This window comes from Gossypium raimondii, chromosome 13 (assembly GCF_025698545.1).
Source record: "Gossypium raimondii isolate GPD5lz chromosome 13, ASM2569854v1, whole genome shotgun sequence".
Lineage (NCBI taxonomy): Eukaryota > Viridiplantae > Streptophyta > Magnoliopsida > Malvales > Malvaceae > Gossypium > Gossypium raimondii.
In genome coordinates this window covers 15,750,275-15,765,181 of record NC_068577.1, presented here as the reverse complement: position 1 = coordinate 15,765,181, position 14,907 = coordinate 15,750,275, and the positions used below count along the sequence as shown (strand labels likewise).

At 34.6% G+C, this 14,907-nt stretch overlaps 2 protein-coding genes and 1 long non-coding RNA gene across 4 annotated transcripts; 1 reads left to right on the top strand and 2 right to left on the bottom strand.

Moving 5' to 3' along the window:
• Positions 1-2,205: 2,205 nt before the first annotated feature.
• Positions 2,206-9,498, bottom strand: LOC105783249 (UDP-arabinopyranose mutase 1). 2 transcript variants are annotated; one of them, XM_052626133.1, is made up of 5 exons: positions 9,107-9,498; positions 8,762-9,012; positions 8,439-8,510; positions 2,850-3,018; positions 2,206-2,730 (listed from the first exon to the last, which is right to left on the bottom strand). In XM_052626133.1, exons 1-5 carry the CDS (start codon positions 9,431-9,433, stop codon positions 2,380-2,382), a joined length of 1,170 nt encoding a protein of 389 aa, XP_052482093.1. In that variant the 5' UTR covers positions 9,434-9,498; the 3' UTR covers positions 2,206-2,379. The 2 variants fall into 2 exon arrangements, with proteins under 2 accessions (XP_052482093.1, XP_012464042.1); XM_012608588.2 differs by lacking the exon at positions 8,439-8,510.
• On the top strand, positions 3,275-8,582 carry LOC105783252 (uncharacterized). Its single transcript, XR_008192605.1, has 3 exons — positions 3,275-4,055; positions 4,138-4,725; positions 8,466-8,582. It is a non-coding gene; the product is annotated as an uncharacterized LOC105783252 (long non-coding RNA).
• A 1,931-nt stretch (positions 9,499-11,429) lies between the features above and the next one.
• Positions 11,430-14,032, bottom strand: LOC105781807 (cytochrome P450 85A). The gene is made up of 9 exons (XM_012606331.2): positions 13,833-14,032; positions 13,235-13,556; positions 12,973-13,122; positions 12,645-12,890; positions 12,470-12,556; positions 12,316-12,394; positions 12,129-12,235; positions 11,912-12,036; positions 11,430-11,818 (listed from the first exon to the last, which is right to left on the bottom strand). Exons 1-9 carry the CDS (start codon positions 14,021-14,023, stop codon positions 11,725-11,727), a joined length of 1,401 nt encoding a protein of 466 aa, XP_012461785.1. The 5' UTR covers positions 14,024-14,032; the 3' UTR covers positions 11,430-11,724.
• Positions 14,033-14,907: the final 875 nt, after the last annotated feature.

Genomic DNA, 14,907 nt, shown 5'->3' with positions numbered 1-14,907 from the left:
AATTTATATTAAAAAATCCCATAGTGACAAAATAAAAGGCAATAAATTAAGTCTTGAAATTTTCACATAGAGCATTTTGAACAAAAAATTTACAGGGTATTTTGAAAAAAAAATTACATGGTATATTAAAATTTAATTCGAAACGGTTTATAGTTTGTACCATTATTTAATTCTACTAATTTATATGTAAATAATTGTTAATCGATTATTTACCGTTCACGGATTAAATATATTTTAAATAATTTGAATCGATTTAGAGTTTGTATCATTATTTAAAAATTATTTTATATTAATATTTTATATATTTTATAATTAAATTTAACATTCATGAAGTAAATTAATAAAGTTGCCCATGCGCTGGACTACCCGTCCTACCCCATTTGGGTATGGCTTGGACAAGATTTTAATATCCTAAGTCGGGTCAGGCTGATCTAAATTCAATTTAGATAATAAATATTATTATTAAAATTAAATTTAATTATAAAATATAAAAATATTTTTAATGCTTTTATTAATTTTTGTATTGTGACATGAACTTTTTGGGTGGGTCAAACTGAAAATGGGCCTATACTTCAAAATTTTTTGGGCTCAAGCCATAACCCAAAACATGGAAAGGTAAAAAAAATATTTTTTGAATTTTTATATTTTTCAAATATTTTTAAATCATTTAAAGTTATTTTATTTTTAAAAATTTTAAAGAGTTTTAATTTTTTCACATTTTTATGTTTGAATATTTTGTTGAAAATAAAAATAAATTTTAAAACATTTTTGGTATTTATGTACATTTAAAAGTAAAGACCAAATTAACACAAATCTATAAATAATGAGGGCTAATAGAGTTATTTTACCTTTTATATAGACAAATCAACCATCCTAATGGCAAAATTGACAGAGGGACCAAAATTTTCAAAATAAAAAAGCATAGGGACTCAATGTCTCAAGATTATAGTATAAGGACTTAATTTTAAATTTCAAAGAGTGCAGGGACCTTTGGCATATTTAAACCTTAATAATAAAAAACTTTAACAATGTTAACAAATGAACCTGAATTTTGAAAAAATTTGAAATCTATTAAGTAGAGACTAAATTCCTAAAAGTAAAAGTACAAAAACTAGATTCCAAATTTATGAAAATTATATATATGCTTATAGCATATTTTAACCTTTAATTAATATGCATTGCCACTTGCATTTAAAAACTCTACTAGCATTTACCAAAAAAAAAAAACCTCTATTAGCAACGTATAACATATTGAACAATTACCCTTATTTTTTTATAATAAGATAATTACCGTTGTATATACTATCGGTATTAAAAAATACCAAATAACCTTAATTTATATGAAAAATAAAATTTATTATAAATGCTCAAATTAAAGCTCAACCTCTTAGAGGTTGCTCATATAAACGTTAAACCTTTTAAAATGATCAAATAAAGACCTAACTTTTAAAGAAGTACTCAAATAAAGGTTTTTAGGTACTTCAACCCATTTTGTAAAAAAATAGATAAATGTTGATGTGTTTAAAATTAAAAACATAATACTTGAATCGATATTGCTTGAAACTAAAAAAAAAGTAATCGAACATAATTTGGAACACGATATACAATATTTGAGGATCCCTTACTTGAACACTTTCAAAAATATTAACTCTTATTTAAATATTTTAAAATATTTAATTTTATTTAAATACTTTTATAAAGATTAAATCATTCCCATTTTAAATGTTTAATCCTTAAATAAACAACTTGAAATATTATATAAAATGGTTGAGTTTTTTGTACTTTTATTATAAATATTATATAATTAAAATTTTGGATTTAAAATAAATTCCAACTGATCTCATTTTGCTTTCTAAATCCATATTTGGAAAATTCATGTTTGATTGAAGTAAATTCGGGTAATTACCAATACAAAATATATATATAAAAATTGGACAACATTGTAATCGCTTGCTGTTTAATGTAATTCAAAATAATTAATTATTTAGTTTAATGTTGTAAATTCAACTATAAAAATTTTACTATTTTATAAATTTAAAAATAATGGATTAATTTAATTTCCGGTTATTATTCTTACATTTTAGTCCTGAACACGTGGCCTTACCTGATGAAGGGGGCAGGGTTTTAAGATTGCAATGCAAGTGGTAATAATAAAAAAAGATGACGAGAACCAGCGGGGGGGCTTATTAGCAAAAAAGTAATGTATGATCAAAATAATGAGAGATTCAAATTCACCTTGCTGTATTAAAACTAAAACAATTGCTGTTGAACAACAACCCAACGCATGAAATATTGGAGGAAAATGTCTCAAAAGGTCAAAGAAAAAACAAATAAATGATGGTAATGATAACAAAGGTACTGCTCAATCAAAATGCTTTTTTACTTTTTAGAAGTGGCGTTGGGTAAAGAAGTCATTGCAGGCTTTTCTCCAGGAGAATTGACCATATTCCAAGCTTCAATCCAAGTAACCATGGCATCAGCTAGCTTTATGAAGTAAGGATCCACTTCACCAAGCTTAGACTTCACCTCGCCCGCAAGTGCAAGGTAACATTTTTCAACACTGCTACCCTCCTTTGGAAGTGAAACCGACTGGAAGAATGGGATTGCTTTTTCTTGCCAGAATATGCCTTTGTACTCCTTTTTCAGGTTCACAAATGGGTTGCTTGCTTTGCTGTGCCATATGTATGGTAGCCCAGTCTTCACCCCCAATCCCAAATGGTCACATTTAACCTACAATACAACAAGAAGTTCACATTATATGTGATTAAGGGTGTGTTTGTCATTGCTAAACTAATCCAATATACTCCCTGAGATGATGGGGAACAAAGATTTGCTTCAGAAGAGAGTACCTTCATGCACCAGCCAGCCCACATATCGTCATATCGTCCAATCGGCTGTCCGTCACCTATGAGTCCGAAATACATTGCCGGTCTGATGAGTTCCCGATCGAATGCCAGATTCATACCACACATAGGGAAAAGAGTTCCCTTTGGAACTGTCATCACTGCATCAACATACCTTTAACAAAAGAAAACCACTAATGAATATAACTCTTTTTTTTTTTGAATAATTTGACTGGAATTATTTCATAAGAAAATGGAAAACATAAAAAAATTGGGCTGAGGCCATTACAAGAAAAAAGTAGACGGAAGACAAAACGGGCCTAGTTAGCCCATCCCGTTCAATAAAAATAAAAAAATAAAACTAATCCTATCCTAACCAATCAAATCAAAAATAGCTGGATACCATTTATTTCTTCTTTTCATTTCCGATGTCCAGCCATAATGAATAGCAGGCTTTCAAAAAAATAAAAACGTTTTCTCTGCTACTCTTTCTTCCAGAAAACTCTTCACTTCCTTCAATCCGGAGGTTTTGGCCAGAGGTTTCCTACCGCTCTCTGAACCATTTCAGGGGCTCCCTTCTCCAGGTAAAAGCATTCTCTTCTTCTCAGGGCCTCCTTTGCTATAGTATGCGCATAGATGTTTTTCGCCTTTGGGATGAAAATGAACTCAATCTCCTGAAAACTATTTCTATGGATCTGAATATCTCTGATTATTGCTCTAATGACCGATTTGTCTATATTAGTGCTTTGACATTTCTTGATAAAGGTTTTCGAATCCCCCATAACTTCTATTTTGTTGACTCCCAGTCTAATCCCTAGTTTTATTGCCTGTAATCCTGCATATGCCTTTGCTGTAAATGGATTTGCAATGTTGGAATGAGTAACTGCTTGTGTTGCAAGCATTTCCCCTTCCTCGTTCCATGCTATTAATCCTGATGCCGATCTGAAATCCTGGCGGTCGAAGGCTGCATCAAAATGAACTATGGTCCTTCCCCTTTTGGGTACCTATTGAGTATTCTCATGAGAATAAAGAGTAAGTTTTCCTTCCTTTGTAACTGCAAGTTCTGTAATATAATCTCTGATCCTCCTAACAATTTCTGATCCTGACATGTTTTTCCTTTCATATACGAGTTGGTTTCTACTGAACCATATGAACCAGAGGCTACAACAGAAGATTCGAAGTTGTTCAGCATTTCCTTTATCAAAGACCCATGTAAGCCAACCCCACATATTATCATTATTCTAACTCACTAACCATGAAAGATTTAACTGATTCCAAACCTCTATCGATGTAGGGCACTGTTGGAAGATATGGCTGCTATTCTCTTCATCACATCCGCATCTAGGACATTGAGAATTCCTAACGACCCTTTTGATTTTGAGGTTGATAAAAGATGGGATAAAATTCCAAGAGATCCTCCATACTGTCATTTGAATCTTTGAGGGAATATGTAATTTCCATAATTTATTATAGAAATTTTTTGTCTCGGTATGTAACATTAAGCCATTAGGATCAAGTTTAGGCTCATGTAATAGTTTATAGGCACTCCTTACGGAGAACTCCCCTATCGGTTCTCCTCTCCATACTTGAAAGTCCTCTTGTACTGTCTCCGCCAGTGGGATCTGCAAAATTTTCTTCGCTATGACCGGTTGGAAGGTATTTCTTATCAACTCCATTTTCCAACTCCTACTATTTGAATCAATTAAATTAGAGACTAATTTAATATTATCATTTCCATCTTGAATCGATATTCTATCTACTTCGTTCCCTGGTATCCACGAATCATTCCAAATGGAAATTTGATCACCTCTCCCCACCCTCCAGCAACGTCCTCTTTCAAGGAGTCCTCTCGCAGCCCAAATACTTTTCCAGGTAAATGAAGGTAAATTCCCCAACCGATCTTTGTAGAAATTTGAATTAGGAAAATATTTTGCTTTCATAAACACGGGCCAATAATGAATTCGGATAATTAATAAGACGCCACCCCTACTTCGCTAATAACACAATATTAAACTTTGCAAAATTACGGAAACCGAGGCCACCATCTTCTTTAAGTAAACAAATATCCTTCCAAGCGCACCAATAGATGCTTTTTTTTTTATTTTGTCTCTTTTGCCACCAGAAATTGGCTACTATTTTATCCAAATCTGTACAAAGAGTCTTAGGGAGTAAAAAACAAGCCATCGAATAGTTTGGGATAGCTTGGAGAACTACTTTTATAAACACTTCCTTTCCACCTTGAGAGAGAAACTTGATACTCCAATTGTCTATTTTTTGCTTAAGCATATCCTTCAGATTTTGAAAAGACGATCTCTTTCTTTTCCCCACCATACTAGGAAGCCCAAGATACCTTTCCAAATCATTTGCTCTTCTGACTCCAAGGATCTGTGAAACAACATCCTTTTCACTTTCTTCTGTGTTTGTACTGAAGAAAACAGTCGATTTTTCAAAATTCACACATTGCCCGGAACTCACCTCATAATCATGCAGAATCTGTTTTAATGAATGTGCACCCCTTCCATTAGGTTCTGTAAATAAAATGCAATCATCTGCAAATAGTAAATGAGATATAGCTGGCCCGCTTCGACTTGTTTTAACACCTTTAAGAACGTTATCTCCTTTTGCAAGCCTCATTAAACTTGAGATTCCTTCACCACAAAAAAGAAATAAAAATGGACTTAGAGGATCCCCTTGTCTAAGACCTTTAGATGGAAGAAACGTTCGTCCATTATTTCCATTACAAATCACAGAATATGAGACCGAAGAGACATAATTCAATACTAAATCAACCCATCCTGGATCAAAACCCATATTTTTCATCACCCCTTCCACAAAACCCCATTCAACCCTATCGTAAGCCTTACTCATGTCCAATTTAACAGCCATGAATCCTTTTTTCCCAAACCTCTTGAGTTTTAAGGTGTGTAGAATTTCATAAGCAAGTAACACATTATCAGAAATCAGCCTTCCTGGAACAAAATCACTCTGTGCTAAATCGATACATTTATGAATCACCCCCCGAAGTCTATTTGCAATAACTTTAGCAATCAGTTTATAGATCACATTACATAAGCTAATAGGTCTAAATTGAGTAATGCTTGAGGGGTTCTGGATTTTTGGGATGAGCACAATGTTTGTTTTATTAATTGAACGCAATTCCATACCTTCATTTAACCTTTGGAGGCAAAATTTGGAGACGTCATCACCAATAATTGACCAGCATTTCTGATAAAATAAGGCTGGAAAACCATCCTCTCCTGGAGCTTTTGTAGGTCCTATTTCTGAAAGGGCTTCCTGTATGCCTTCAGTTTAATGTTATCTTCCTCAAAGACACACCTTTCAATACCTGATAAATTTTTCTCATGGCTATTTTGCCCTCCTGTTGAAAATAACTTTAAAAAATACGATCTAGCAATGTCCTCCATCTCCTTACATTCCTCTGTCTCCCTTCCATCTTCAAACTGTAACCTGTGGATTCTACTTTGCTTCCTTCTTTGTGACGTCTGTTTGTGAAAGAAAGTTGTATTTCTATCTCCATATTTCAGCCAATTAATTCAGGCCCTTTGCTCCCAATATCTTTCATCCTTTTCAATCTCAAAGTTCAGATGGAGTTTTATGTCAATAATCTCTGCCAGGTTCTCATCACTTCTCTCTGATTCGAGTAAAAATTTCAGTCTTGAAGTTAAAACCTCTTTATTCATCCTCCTACTCTGCTGGATCAAAGCTCTCCACCTCTCTAAACCTCTTTTTAAGTTTTCCAACTTGTATAAAAAATCTCCTGTGGAATTTTCCCAAATGCATTTGGTTTCATCGAAGAATGTCTCCTCCAAAACCCACCATGCTTCAAATTTGAAATTCTTTTCTATCGCCCTTTTAACTCTGAAGTTCGTATCAATAAGAAGTGGACAATGGTCAGAAAATGAATGTGGGAGGTGCTGAATAAGAGTATTTGGGAATAAAGTATTCCATTGCTCTGTTGCCACTCATCTGTCAAGTCTTTCTTGTATATTTTTGTTTCTGGCAAATTACCCCTCTCCCACGTGAACCGCTTGCCTGAATAACCCAAGTCCACCATACTACAATCGTCTAAAACCTTGTGAAAAGCTTCCATCCTTCTTTACTCTCTAGGTATTCCACCTTTCTTCTCAAAACCGTATAAGATTTCATTAAAATCCCCACAAACCAACCATGGAACATCACCCTAATTACGTAGTTGTCGCAACAAATTCCAAGATTCATCCTTTTCGCCTAAATAAGGAGAACCATAGAACCCTGTGAGTCTCCACTTTCCCCCGTCTCCTTCCTCAACAATCACATCAATATGGCGATTTGAAAAGCTTTGTAGCACTATATTAACATTCCCTTGCCATGCTAGACAGAATCCTCCTCTAGATCCAATCGACTCAACATCAATTCCACACTGAAAACCACAGCTTCTTCGAATCTTTTCCATCCGTTTCTTGTTTATTTTAGTCTCTATTAAGAAAATCACCTGGGGATTTTGAAGCTTCAATGAATGCCGAAGCCGACGAACTGTCCGAGGATTCCCCAAACCTCAGACATTCCAACTTAAGATTTTCATTGCGACCGGCCGGCTTACCTCTTGGCGGCCTCCGATAACGAATGATTGTTTTCAGGCAACCTCTTGATTCTCCCTTCCATAACACTCATTTCTTCGATATCCTCCCTCACTCTTTTTTCCCCTCCTCCCTTATAATCATCTCATTTTCCAAATCATGTTCCATGGCTATCTGACTATCAGCAAATGGAGCTCTTTTCCTTTCTGGTTGTGAGGAGAGCCTGTTACCTTCCAGATTAAAACCTAGAATAGGATCAACAATTCCCTCGAATTTTTTAACACATCCCCAATCTCTGTTTCCCCTAAATTCGCCCCTTTTATTCGTTCCCCCTTCAGATCCTCCTTCCTTAACCAGACACTACTCATTGCTTGGGCTCTTCTTGACTGTGCTCGCAATGACAAATCCCATCCCATCTCATTAACTTCAACCCCAGCCTCCATTTTAGCTTCACAAAAGGAATCATTGTGGCCTAGACGGCCACAGTAAAAGCAAAAGAGAGTAAGTCTTTCGTATTTAAATCTAACATAGGAGCACTTGTTTTTAAACCTAACATGTTTTTTCCTTTTTAGTGGGGCTGAATATCAACTTGAACTCTAATCCACATAAAATTCATATTTTCTTTCCCCAAACTAGAGCCACCATAATCTTGGAAAATTCCAATAAAATTTCCTAATTGCATAGCCAAATTCTCAGAATAAAACCCAATGGGCACACCGTAAACTTGTACCCAGAACGGTGATGAAATTAATGGAACTCTTAGAGGGTCTTCCCCTCCTTGCAACTTGTGCAAGATCAGCAAATGATTATTGAATGTCCAAAGAGCACCATTAATAACTCTTTCCATGTCTATAATATGAAAAAATTTAAATAAATACCTTTTTTCCCCCAAATCTCTAATTTGAACACCCCTGATAGGATGCCATAAATTTGCCATGGTACTTTTCATTGCTGGGTAATATATGATACTGGCTGTAAGAAAACATCGAACCATACTAAGAATTTCTTCCTCACTCACCGGATCTGAATCGCCTTGTACTTGCAGGGTCTCTTCTTCTTCATCATCAAGGGATAGTCCAGCAAATTCTGACTCCATAGACGCAGGACAATATGCCAATAAAGGGTAAAAAGCTCTTCAAATCTCTAAATCAAATTAAATGCCACCGAAACAAGAAAAACTCAAGAAACTAAGACCTTGCCTGAGAAGCAGACAGAGACGTGCTAGAGTAACAGACCTTTGTTTTTAGTCTAATGAATATAAATCTTTAACATACAATACAAGACCATTTTTTTGCAAATCAAGTCCAAACCAACATTATGCATATGTAAATGTATATGTACCTAGTATTTCTCTCAAGAGGCTTGACAAGTTGGGTTGGGGCATCATAGTCAGGGATGTTGAGCCACAGGCCATGGGAAACAGCAGTGGGGACACCTTCTCGGAGACTGAAAGGGTAACCACGAACAAAGTCCGCACCTTCCCTGTATGGATCATAGAGTGTGTTAAAGAAATGGGTTGTGGATGGTGTTAACAGGTTCTTAATGTGCTGCTCAAGCGCATTGATTTCCTTCCCAGATGGGTCTTTGGCAACCTAAACATAAAAAAACCAAAATAAAAATAAAAAGAATCAAAGACTGAAACTGTTATAATTTCATAGGCAGAGAAAAACATGAAAATAGACATACAAAGCAATCATCATCAATGGTGAAGATGTAATTTTTCTTGGAAACAAGGTAACCAAAGCATCTACAAGCAGAGTCCTTGAAGGAAATGCAAGAAGCCTTGGGACCCAAGATCCTGTTAACGTCGTTCTTGTTATAAAGTTGGTAATCAAAGCCATTGGGAACCCTGATTTTCTTGGAAGGATCACCATCTTGAACGATAATCAAATGGTATTGCTCGAAAAAGGGTTTCCACATCTCCAGGAAATCGAGGTTTTGAATGGTGGGGATCACTATGTCGAGCTCATCTTTCAAGAGCGGTGTGAGTTTGGCTGAAGGAGCTGTTGCCATGGAAGAAGAAAGCCAGAGACAGGAAACAGAGAATTTGAAGGAGTTTCAAGTTTTCAATGCCTCGACAGGTGATTATTCTCTCTATACATAAAGGATAAAATGATAGGAAAATATTACATGGATCCTCAAGGTTTTGATTATTGTGAATTGGGATCTTTCCTTTTTTCATTTTTCTTATCCACTCCAACCCATGTATTTTGGTTGTGTCAAGTGAGTTAAAATTCAATCAATCACTCGATCTTACACCAGTTAGGTTATTCTTATTTTATAAATAAATTATATTATTTTAAAAGTATTTTTATCATTTTATATCTTTTATATAAATATATAAATATATATAATAGGATTTCAGCTTAAAATTTTATAATTTTCAACTTATGTACTCTACCAACCAACTAACCTCATTTGTTATTTATATTATTTTTTATAAATATTATTTCATAACCACAATGTTATATATTTTTTGAAACATAGTTTAGTTGTTATATTAAATGTATTGATTGGTAGATATTTTAAAAAAATTTAATGTAATTATTTGATATACAGTTATAAGGTTGAAAATACGATTGGTTCAAAAAAAAGTTGAAAACATGGCAACTAATAAGAAAAATACTCTATTTATGGGATTCATGTTATCTGTGTGTAAAACCTAAAATAATTATGATACAAAAGAAGTGAGATAGATACTGTTTTTCAACTATATAAGCTTGTGCAGTTAAAATATATATATATGTTGTGCTAAACATTTTCTTAAAACATTCTTTTCAACTCATAATGCTAAACTAAAATGTTCGAAATCTATGTTTTTTTATATAAAAATTAAATTAATAGTTTTTAGTTAAAAATTAGTATTTTAACTGGAATAATTAATTGTTTAAACTATTTAACTATAAGAATTAAATTATGTATGATTAGGGATTCTCAAATTTTAACATACTGAAATTGAGCGATTATAAATAAATTGTTTTTTGTCGAATAGGTATTAGTTCGGTTGACATCAACATTATTGATAGTGTAGGAGAACGTGGGTTCGAACATGTTCAAGCACATTTTATTCTCCTATTTAAGGGTTGGGAAAGAATTATAGATAATTATAAGTATTGTATAAAACAAAAGATAATCGGTTGTTAATCAAATGTAGGTGTCTATTAACCGAGCTTAATTAAATTTCTTTTCAAATATAATTAAATATATAGTTTGTAACGATTAACCATATCATCAAGGAATCATGAAAAAAAAGAAGAGAAGATATTATAAAGGATTCGGACAGATGGATGAATAAGGCTCCCAACTAGAAGTGTTCACGAGGCGGGTTCAACTAAAATTCAGGGCCATTTGCTAAGTCTGGGCCCGACCTGACCTAAATAAAAATGTTAAAATTCAGGCCTGGCCTGGCTCACCCATATTATTTTTAAATATATATAATACATCAAAAATATTAGAAACATCAAAATAAATATTTCTCAACAAAATTAACAAAGTAATAACAAGCAAATGCATCTAAAAGAATAATAAAATTAACAAAGGACTTTAAAATAATAACAAAATTAACAATAAAATAAGTTTTATACAATATCCAAACAATAACAACAAAATAGTAGCAACATAATAATAAAATGATAGCAAAATAAGGAGAAAACAACAAGAAAATAACATTAAAAAATAGATTTTTTTTGTCCTTTAGTGAATTCGGGCCGGGTAGGTCCGGGCCAAAAATACCTTACCCAAGGCCTGGCTCGTTTTTTAAACAGGCCTTTTTTTTTTGTCTAAGCCTATTTTTATGGCTTATATTTTTTTTTAAATTCTCTCACATTTCAAGCGAGCCTTCAGTCAACAAATTCTCTCACATTTCAAGCGGGCCTTCAGGCCGGGCCGAGTGACCCAACCCATGAACAAATCTACTCCAAACATAATAATCATAATCTGAACATGTCACATGTTTTATACTTTGTGTTTTCGGTAGTTGGATTTGTGAGAGAGAAAATGTAAGAAATAATTGAAATGAAAAATGATTGTATTGCTTTGATAGAACGTGGTTTGACAGCCAAATGAAGGTCATGGATCCATGCATTTTCCACGTTCATACTCACTGTTAAACAGTTCTAATGATATACACATACATTATGACATGTTGAGCCTTCCGCTCTTAAAACGTTTTTGCTTCACATACTGCTTGTTTGCTTTGCTTTTCAGCTGATAGAGTTATACGGTACTTTATTAAAAGATAATTACATGAAATCCGGCTTTTCTCGTTCGAAAACAAGAAAAAATAATGCCTTATTAAATAAGATTCATGCATGGTAGTTTGATATCCTAATATGCAGTCCCTTTGGTGCTTCAACTCTTGGGAATTGATGGATTTCATTTCTACCAACTTCCTCCCACCTGCATATTTTCAAAGCCCATTTAATAAGCTAATTTAACTATATATTGAAAAATGAAAATGAAAATCCAGTTGTGGGCTAATGTAGCAGCAACCTGTAACTGGTAACAAAATAGTGAAGGAATATAGAAACTTGAAGCAAGCCCAATTCCTTTCCGGGGCAATGCCTGCTGCCTCCTCCAAATATGAAACAGTAATTGTGAGACTCCAAGTTCTTATCCTGCAAGTTCAGTTATTGAGGCTTTATAAGCTTGTAATAAAATGAGCAATGGCTCTGGATAAAGGAATGTATCATAGTTTATGGTTACTCACTAGCCATCTCCATGGATTGAAGGTTAATGGCTCTGGATAAAGGAATGGATCATAGTTTATTTCCCTTGTATAAACATATATTTTCCACCCTTTGGGAATGGTAAACCCTGACAAGGCAATAGACCCATGAAAATATGAAAATGTAGGCAGTTTTTGAAGCTCAGGGTCAGGGATCCCTTCAACATACCATTCAATACCATATCTTCTGTTGTCTTCCTCAGTAACCCATTAACAACTGTGGCTAACCTTGAGGTTTCAAATATTACCTGTGCATAAAAAGGGATTAGGTTAGTTGTTTAATTGCAAGGGGAAGCTGGTGGCAAGTCTCACAAATTGCTTACAGCACGAGTGAAGCTCATAGACTTATAATCATCCCAATGAACTGCCTCTCCTGGTTTCTTCTTTTTTCGGATTTCCAAATGTTCTTCCTAGGCATGCAACAGCATATATACTAAGATCAAATCATCAAAAGAATTCCATAAATTAAGAAACCGAACGGTCGAAATCGTGGCTCACTCTTAGTTCTTCAAGTGCTTTAGGATGATCATGGAGGTACTTGACGGCCATCATCGAAGTCGTCGACACGGTTTCATAACCTGAGTACAGTATAGTAATAATCTGATCAATTATCTCCTCATCGCTGAGATTGTACTTTGAGTCCTTGCTATGGAGGAGGCAATACAGCATGTCATCATAGGCTATTGAAGAAGCTCTTCTTTGTTCCATAATCTGTTTCAACATCTTCACAATTCTTTTCCTTCCCTGATAGAATCAAAAATGGAAAACATTAGGCAATTTGTATGGGTATCATATAGAAATGGTCACAGGGTGTTCAACATTATACCTGGAAACCATGATGATAACTTGTCCCTGGCATGTTTATAGGCAGTGAAATTGTTCCTACTAATAATTTATCGAACTCTGGTTTGAAAATCTCATATAGTGAACTTGGTGCCTTTTCAACAATTTGCTTGAATGATATCAACAATGCCATCTGACAAAAGTAATTCCAAAGGGGGGAAAAAGTTAATTTACCCTTTTTTTTTCTAAAAAAAATGTTAATCTTATAGCAGTCTCCCTGTGGTTAAGCATATAGCAGACCCGACCTCATTGGTTGTTTCTTGGATGTCAATGGTTTTTCCATTCCAGTTTTCAAGGAAAGATGTCATGAAGTTGCCAATCTTTGGCAGCAGTTCATCTTTGATCACATGAGGGCCAATAAGAGACAGCAATGAGCCTCTGATACGCTTGTGAGCGGCACCATGCACGGCTGCAATGTTGCGTTTCCCTAGTATATCAAGCATGGATTGAGGGTAGCCAGGAACCAGCCCTTTACCTTCATTCATGAGGATGTACCTGTTGAGCTCAGGGTCCATGGAAACAACAGTGGGACACCCCAGTAAGTGTGTCTTGAATAAACTCCCATACCTGTTTCAAAACAAAATCATGTAATGTGTTTCATGACACATCTGTAAGGGAATAATTTTTATCAGTTAATCTAAAAACCATTCAAGGCACATTGGTCACTTTCTCTGCTAAAGGAATAACCTTTTCTTTTTATGATTGTTTCCATGCAGATATACTGCATGCATCAAAATGGAAAGATCCTTTAACCATGCATGCCGTGCTTCTTGTTAATTTCCCCATTAAGGTGAAAAGATCAAAAGGAAAAAGAATAGTTGAAAATGAGTGGAAAAAGCTTACTTTGCTCTCTGCTTTTTCATGAAACTTGGTCCATGCTTGAGAAACTCAGTGGTCTCACCCAAAACTGGCCAACCCATGGTCCCTGGTGGCAACCCTTTTCTTCTATTATATCTTATCTCATTCCATTTCAACAGAGCCAAGCAGATGCAAAACCCCAAGCAAGCCACTATTACCACCACCAAGACTGCCATTGATGCTCCCAAGAAATAAAAGAAAAAAATCCCCTCAAGAGGAATGGCTTGTTCAGGCTTTTAAAGAAAGCATAAAGAGAGGAGTGCTGCGAATGGTATGTGTGCCTTTGACAACTACAACAAAGCTGGGCCAAGAAAGAGACAAAAAGGCAATGCTAAATAAGCCAGTCAACCATGCACTTACCTAATAAGCCCCTACTATTATCATTACCTTAGTGAAGTAATAAATGTGACAATAAAGAGATTTAAACAGAGAGTTACTGCAGTCTTAATTGCAGGATCTTTTGCCTAAAATTTAGTCAAAGAGATTAAGTGAGTACTGTTGGACTCACCTTTCATCTCTTTAAGCTCGATCGTTACATATAAAACTGCAACTTAAGCATCGTTGCCATTGAAATGACCTTATGCCAAACTACCAAATAGGGAGTTTAGCAAGTGTTGAATGCATGTTGACTGCTACTGTGCATTACAAATATAACAGTGGAAATGGATCCTTGAATGTGAGAGAGTGAAAGATAGTTCTGGTAGCCATTTTTCAACTCTGGTTTTCTGCCAAGTCTGAAATGCTATGTGTCCTTGGGGGTCATTTTTGAAATGTGCTAAAAGGAATATCATGAACTGGCAAAAAGGGAGAGTTCATAGAAATGGGTGCCAAGAAATTTAGTTGGAAACTATCTATTTTTGCAAATTGTACTTACTTTTTGACCTTTTGGACTATATACCCTTTGATCAACTAAAAAACATCAAACCAAACTAGTTCCCTCAACGAGCTGGGGAACTAAGATGTCATTAACAACCCATGAAACCCTTTAAAACCTTCATTAAATTCATGAAAAAACAAACGACATATTGAGTAAATGTATTACACATACTCGTATCAAACG